The 7,895-nt window shown below is 40.5% G+C and overlaps 1 protein-coding gene across 3 annotated transcripts; it reads right to left on the bottom strand.

Moving 5' to 3' along the window:
• Positions 1 to 541: 541 nt before the first annotated feature.
• On the bottom strand, positions 542 to 7,002 carry LOC140758271 (DAR GTPase 3, chloroplastic). 3 transcript variants are annotated; one of them, XM_073094371.1, is made up of 9 exons: positions 6,391 to 7,002; positions 3,932 to 4,089; positions 3,709 to 3,841; positions 3,485 to 3,628; positions 3,318 to 3,404; positions 2,025 to 2,140; positions 1,640 to 1,821; positions 1,102 to 1,159; positions 542 to 1,027 (listed from the first exon to the last, which is right to left on the bottom strand). In XM_073094371.1, exons 1-9 carry the CDS (start codon positions 6,664 to 6,666, stop codon positions 904 to 906), a joined length of 1,278 nt encoding a protein of 425 aa, XP_072950472.1. In that variant the 5' UTR covers positions 6,667 to 7,002; the 3' UTR covers positions 542 to 903. The 3 variants fall into 3 exon arrangements, with proteins under 3 accessions (XP_072950472.1, XP_072950473.1, XP_072950475.1); XM_073094372.1 differs by having other exon boundaries at positions 3,709 to 3,825; positions 3,943 to 4,089; positions 6,391 to 7,001; XM_073094374.1 differs by lacking the exon at positions 6,391 to 7,002 and adding an exon at positions 4,274 to 6,350.
• Between the last annotated feature and the right edge of the window lie 893 nt (positions 7,003 to 7,895).

Below are 7,895 nucleotides of genomic sequence, written 5' to 3'. Positions count from 1 at the left end.
TATTGTAGATTTAGATATTGATATATTACCATATTTACTTGGATAATAGTATGATTTATTTTAAGATTGATTCTACTCAGATAATAGTATGATTTATTTTAAGATTAATTATGTGAGTACAGGTAATTTTTTTGTGACAATCTTGGGCGCATACCTGGGCAAGCACCTGCATGTCAGGGGCGGTGTTACAACTACCTCCGTTAAAAAGTCTACCGACGGAAAGGAGTGCAATTGCTCTCGCCAATCTTGTGGACCCATCACTCCTAGCATCTCTGGGCGATGGGGGAATTACAGCCTTTTTCCGTCTTTATTTCATATATTGGAACTGGCCTGCTATTTATTTTACTCAAATGGCGAGACCTCCGCCAAACAATAATATATTTGACTTGGATTCCAAGTTGTCCATTACTCAACATAATTGGCTTTTGATCATGCTATAACCTAATCTAACAAGATCAAATTTGCAGTCATCTGATTTTCTGCAAGGACACATCCTAGAGGCTAAGATATTAGAAGTACAATGGGATTCTATAGCACTTCATAATTCATAACTTCTAAAATTTAAAATTGAAAAGTAAACGAGTTTCCCTTTCTACAGTCAGCTAAGTTGCAGTATCTTTCACCGTATACACCACAGCACACCACATTTCTTATATCTTTAAACAATAATACAGCATGCTTCAGTATAAACCCGAATTTTGCGGAGTCCAGTTTCTTCTCCATGATCTTCTTGAGACAGTCAACTGACCTTGAAGCATGATGTCTTCCTCTCTTTGATGTTGATATTTTCCCATCTTACACCTCAATTGGTGTCATGAATCCGAACATCCGTTGGTGATAGATGTAGTGGGCTGTTAATAGAGAAGGAAAGATCATGGAAATGCATATCCAGAACAATTTTGCTCACCTAGGAGGCCTCTCTAGGGCAACCCAACCAAACTTCCCTCTCCGGAAGTCGGTCAACACACGAAAAGCTGCTTGACTAACATCTCCATTGAACAATTGAAGAGAAAGCTTCTCGAGAAATCTGGAACAAGTCAATTAAAACATCAGCCCTAATCATATACAAGGAGTAAGACAATGCAGCAGATAGAACCATACATGCTACCGCATTGACCATCAGCATCTATCTTATAGCGATTGCAGAGAACTTCAGAACCTGTTTGAAACACCAATTTAGAAACTACTGTTACAAGCTGATGTGAGCTTTCTGGAAACTAGAAACTTCTTGAGAAATTATGAGAAAGGTGCATGCGCATCTTAAATATGCACAAATAACACCTTTCAAATAAAATATGCATATTCTGCATAACTTTATATCTTCAGCTGTCTTAATACATATAGGTCATGATGAGAAGAATAAAATTAAATGCATTAGGCTTAAGGACGGGCTGTTTAAACATTAAAGTATAAACTCTAGTGGAGACCTCACATCCTAGTTTGCTTACACTACTATTGGGAAGAGGACTAGGTGGCTAATCTTTTCTTTATTGAAAACAGTTCGCAAGTATACACAAAAACATAGAAATTATGATATGCAATTGGCACCATCAACATCTATTGAGCCTTTTTATTACATAAAATGTCAACTTAAAGGAGAAGTCTTCCCTGTATGTATGTATGCATGAAATTGTTATACCTACTGCAGGAAGCCTTGTCAACATCTGTACAAGAATTGCAGCCACATCAGTAACATCATATGATCTCTCCCCAATGTCATCGCAAATTGCAAGCTTGATTGCAGCCGTCTGGTCACTGATTCGCATTGGCAAAATGCCAGGGGAGTCCAACAACTCTAGATCCTTCCCAAAACGCACCCATCTATTCAAATAACAAAACTGAATTAATTAATATTTCTTTGTTTTTTATGCATTCAGGTGCTAAAAGTTTGGAAGAGAACCTTCCGGAGGAATTAACTGACATTTAACAAAATTATGATATTTACATCTACCACTATCCAAAAAAATAAAAATAAAAAACAAAGAAAAAAATCAGAAAGAAAAAAAGTTGAGTGAATAACTTACTTCAGTTCTCTTGTGACACCTGGTCTGGAAGCTGCTGGACACATTCGTCGCTTTAATAAGCGATTAATTAGGGAAGATTTGCCGACATTTGGATATCCAACTATTCCAGCTCGGACCTGTACAATGCAAGAGGAAAATTAACATAAAAGGGAATAGTGTCAAATATAACCTTGAATGTTTTTGAACTGTTAAAATTTACATAACAATATGACCGTGAACACACTTCCAAGGTCAGTAACAAAGATTTCTGAGAGTATCATAAGCACGTCATATCATGTTGAGAGATTCTGCCTACTGTTTCAGATGATATAAATCCAACTATTTCATATCTACAGCAGCAAGCCTTAGAACAAACTAGATAAGTAGACAGCCCTAGATTTCTGTTTAGCTTCTTATAAGTCTACTTATGAAAAACTCTTACAACCTCAAAAAACTCAACCATTAAATTCCTCACCAGATTAGTTGACTTAAGAAAGGATGGAGACTTCAGGCTTCAAAGACATCTGCTTACAAGTAAAACAACATATGTTTGAATTATATTTCCCAACTATTAGTACATCTAGTCATTCAATAATTATCCATAATATTACCATACTGACATCTTGACCTTCTTCATTGTATTTCTCCAGAATAAGCCTACAAAGGCGACTGGACCAACTACTCATGTTGCTAATCGGCCAGCCTGTCAAGCAGCCTGCTGGATGAACCCTTTCATTCAGCCTGCTCTAGTGAATTTGACCAAACAAAACTGAATCAACAATATTCTAAGTTTATTTATATATGAAATATTTAGATCCATCAATCTTTTGTGCCCTAAAAACCAACCAATGATGTCTTTCAAGGTTGCACTATTTCAGGAAGTCTTAGGGTCATCTTTAACATACAAGTTATAGCTCTAGTATCCAACCGTGTAAGCTAGAAAATGTAAAAGATCACTATAATACACACAAGGATGGACCCTAGCAGAATTCCCTTCATACCTGACAGTTCTATAGAGTCCAAAAGAGACTATTGCTGCATCATTTCAATGCAGAACTGACTTAGTTGACAGTCAGGTATCTTAAATTTTTTTAGTTGTGCGGCAGATTTTGTTTAATTTCAATTTGTATTTGCTGATTTCTTGCTTCTTCAGTTTTTTCCAAGTACAACTACATGTTAGTTTTTATAGAACTTATCCTGGTATGGCTAAGTATTTCTAGATTTAACTAGAAGTCATTAAGTTGCTTCTGCTATTAAATAAAAAAGAGAGTACAAGAAACATAAGATCTGATCAGGAGTAAGAAAACACATTACCGGACGAGGAAGGAGTCCCTTGTCTCTTCGTTTGTCATTCACAACAGTTGCTAATGACTTTGCAAGTCTTCCTAGTTTCATGCTACCCTGCAATTGCACCAGTGGAATATGAGGTAATCATGATTCACAAACAAACTAACATTATTTCTACAGGATCTTGCTAGTACCATTCCAAGTTGCCCATTAGCAAAAATAACTTTAGTTCCCTGCTTTGCAAAGAAAGTAGCCCATAAATTCCTGTCAGCACTGGACACCATATCTTCTCTATTAAGAACCAGAATTCTTCTCCGATTGCCAAGCCAGGAATCCATCTATTAATGCAAAACACAATTGACTATGTTTAGTAGGCGATAAATTCAGTATCTATCATGTCCAAGAAATAGAACATCACCTGCGGATGGCTTGTAGCCAAGGGTATCCTGGCATCACGAACCTCTATCACAACATCCATTAACTTTAGTTGCTCTTTCAACTGTTTTTCTGTTTTTGCAATATGACCAGGGTACCACTGCAAGGTGCCAATTCTAGAAATAAGTCAGAGGTACGAGTATTTACAGCAAAGTTTTTACAGTAACATCCAGTTCCAGTTAAAATATTAATTCTAGTAAGCACACCTTATCTGTACCTGCACAGGACGCAGTGGCCGTGTCCAGTAACGTAAATCAGCATCCAGATTTTCCCAATCACTTTCTTCCTGGAACCCCTTGCGTGCATATATAGGTAGGTTGGTCTTCTCTTTCTCAGACCAACCTAGCAATGTTCCACCAGAAATCTGAGTATACAGCATACACCATGAACATATAACATTCCACCAGAAGTATAATGAAGAAGCCATTTCAATTATAAAACCAACGATGGTCGTGCCACAGGCATGGCCCGTGCCGACCGCCGGCCGGCACGGCACGTGTTGTGGCACGTGCCGTGCCGTGCCGTAAGAAAAGGAGAGAAAAATGTACCACATTGGCCGTCGCCATCGTCGCTAGCCTTCGCTGTCGCTGCTAGCCTTCGCCGTCACCGCTCGCCCAAGCTCGCGTCTGGATCCGGATCCGGATCTGCAACTTAAATTTTAACCGATAAACCCTTTCTCTCTCTCCCTCTCTCTCTCTCTCTCTCTCTCTCTCTCGATTTCTTTCTTCCCCTCTCTCGGCTAGGGCACCCGACGCGAGCTCCGGCTGGCGGCGAGCGGCGATGGCGATGGCGAAGGCCAGCGGCGATGGTGAGCTTGACGACGAGGTCAATGACGAAGCTATTAGGAGGGGTGCCGTGTAGCACCCCTCGTGCCACGTGCCGGTACGCCGCCGGCATGGCCATCCATGTATAAAACAATGCCAAACCAAGATAAAAGAAGTAACATGATAAGAATTTCTAGTTATACTGAAAAAAGGAGGAATTTTTTATGCATGCTGAGCCAGTGAGTCAATGACTGAGGAGCTGTGAAAATTTTCAACCCTAGAGTCCAATTATGAACTAATTAAACATGCTGCATGCCTAATAATAAGAACTGAAGGTTTCAACTCAATTAGGTCAAATGGCCGAAACGGCCAAAGCATGGGAACTGGAAAACCCTACAAATCAAGGTTTGGGTTACTGACCACATTAGGAAAAGAAAATACCTAGGAGGCGCCACTGCAAGAAGAATAGGCTTGCTCTTGAAGTGCCGATTTGGGGAGAATGATGGAAATGGATGATAGAGAAAGACTAAAGAAGAAGAAATCAGATTGGATACAGATCAATTAGTGTTCAACCCATATTTGGATCCATATTTTTTTGTCCAGATTTGAGTTTGTATATAAATATTGGATGAATAGTAAATTTAAAACTGTATCCTAACTAAATTAGATACTGATATGATCTTAAATTAATACTTATATGGACCGCATCTTAAATAAAAGATACAAATCAGATATGGACTGGATCTTGACTGGATACAAATAACATAAGCTCTCAAATGCTTTTCATTTGATTTTATTTTAACATTATTGAGATTTTAATGCAGCATCGCGCCAAAAAACTTTACATTTATCAGAAGTTAAAAGACCCAACCTTTGATGAAGGAAAAAAAAGAAAAAACCTGAAAGGCCCATATAGTCAATAAGTTTAAACTACAAATGGAGAAACTATCCAAAATATTTAATTTCCACGATACTAAAAGAACTGAGCAACCAAAGAATGCAGGTTGCATAGTGAAGGCAGAATTCAGGCGGAACCATTTGTCTTGGTCGCATCATTAGAATATTCAAATTTAGCCAATTTTACACAAACTACAAAACAACACTATGTATTAAACAAGTCAATCATAACAAAACGATGTAGCAATACTCCAACTATTCGACGACAACTTCTCTTCCCCTCAAGAAAAGAAGTAATATAGAACCCAAGGTTACAGAATTGATCTTAAAGTTGTATATAAAAGCTTCAACTTTCCATTCAGCAAATCAAATTTCAGTGGTTCCATAATCGACTTAACTTCTTCTAGTTCACGTGCAATGTGATGAATTAAAAATTGAAGCACAAAAAAAAAATGAAAGAGATACTAATAAACTAAAAGTATACTGCAAAATAGCATGAGCATATTTGCTTAAAGCATGACTGCACTGATAAAACTTATAAGATGCTTCTGACCTGCATTAAAAATGTGAATTTTCTTAGTGTCAAAGACACTTCTCTCTGCAATGACACTATAACAACAGTCCACCGGACATCAAAGTATTACTTGCTATACTATAACAACAGTCCACCGGACAGCAAAGTATTACTTGCTAAACCTTATGACGTGAGGCACATAATTCTCAAACCAAGTTAGTCCAGGCAATCATTTTATTCGCTAAGAATTGTATAGAGAGTGTATTACGATTTTATTAACAGTGCTAGCGCCACTCTACCTATCTTGCAACAAGAAAAAAAATCAAGTTTATTATTTTCTTTGTCTGAGCTCAAAGCAAAGCTGAAATCGATTGCCATAACATCAAGTATGAAACATCCAATAAGTGATCTTGAGTCCATTACTTTCAAGCAACAACTAACAATACTTAAGGCAAAAGAAGGTAATTAGATGGTGGAGGAGAAGAAAGACCTGATCGACTCTTTCTTGGTCCTGGGGCGAGGCCTCAACGCTGCGGTCAAAGGGCGCCTCCCTGCTATTTCCTCTCTCCTTGATAAAGGATGGGGAGAAGGAGACCCGGGTCCTCCACTTCGTGGCTACATCAGAAAGGGGAGTTGAGATTAAGCGTCTCTGCTCTGTATTTCTTGTTGATGGGATATGGAAGGGGGTCTTCTTTGACGCTACGAGAGGCAGGGCTCTCTGGGATTGGCAAATGGCGGGGAGGGAAGAAGAGGAAGCCAACTCCATGGGTGGTGATGCGGTGAGGGAAGGAGGAAGAAGGTTGGTTTGAAGTTGTCGTCGAATGCTCAAGACGGCGTCCAGCGGGTGAAGACTGAAGTGGCCGGAGGTCAGAAAACGTGTCCGGCCTCGGCCGCAACCGGCGGGTGAAGAGGAAGTGGTCGGAGGCAGCGTTCGGCTGGTGAAAGACTGGAGAGGTCTGACCGTCGGAGAGAGTGAGGATGCCGGCAGCCTAATCCGTTACGCGAAGAAGAAAGAGGGTCTTTACCGAGCTACATAATGACTGTTGGATATGCGGCCAAAGTGAAAGGATGGCCTGCCTAATCCGTTACGTGATGAATCCGATCGGGTTAGAGTCGGAACCGGCTTTTATGGAAGTGTATATATATATAATTCTTTTTTTGATAAAAGTCCGGAAATATTCCATTAAGAAGACGAGTTACATATGGCTAGCGTCTTCCCTAACTTCACACTCGTTTAAGCTTCCATGGCTAGCGAGATCTTGCCTAGAGTTTACCATGAGGCGCCATAGCTCTAAATACCACTCTATTCCCAGCCTTCCAGATTGCCTAAAGGGTGGTGAGCATATGCCAACTGGTTATTGGAGAGAGAGGCACTTGCATAGACGATCTAGTCCTTCGGATCCCCAACATAAGCGTTGAAGTGTGGAACCAGCTTTGTAGCAAACCATACCACATACCTCGGCCTACCCCGCTCTCCCATAGGAAGGACCAGGCTTTCTTCTCTATTGCCTGTAGGATAGTATCTCCACGTGGCTGCCAGATACTATCCTACAGGCAATAGAGAAGAAAGCCCGGTCCTTCCTATGGGAGAGCGAGGCAGGCCGAGGTCTCCACCTCCAAAACTGGAACACGATGACGAGCTCGAAGGCCGAAGGGGGCTTAGCGATAAGAAAGTTGAAGGAGGCAAGGGCGGTGCTCCTTGGGAAACCAGTATTCAAAGTTCTGAATCGATAGGAAAGCCCGTGGGTGAAGCTTCTGAGAGCCAAGTATGGCGAACTTAACCTCGGAAGCCCTAGTGTTCCAGCTAGGGCTTCATGGGTATGGCGAGCGCTGGTTAACAAGGCGGTCACAATCCGAGGTGGGTGCCGCAAGCATATAGGCAACGGAAGAATGACAAAAGCAGCTAGCGAACCTTGGCTATCTGCGGTACCATGGAACCAACAGCCACGACAAATGCACCTGAGGCTGTTGAACGAAGAAATGCTCATTAGCGAT

Source organism: Typha angustifolia, chromosome 3 (assembly GCF_048772165.1).
Source record: "Typha angustifolia cultivar Huaian chromosome 3, ASM4877216v1, whole genome shotgun sequence".
In the NCBI taxonomy this organism is placed as follows: Eukaryota; Viridiplantae; Streptophyta; class Magnoliopsida; order Poales; family Typhaceae; genus Typha; species Typha angustifolia.
This window is presented reverse-complemented; position numbering and strand designations above follow the sequence as displayed.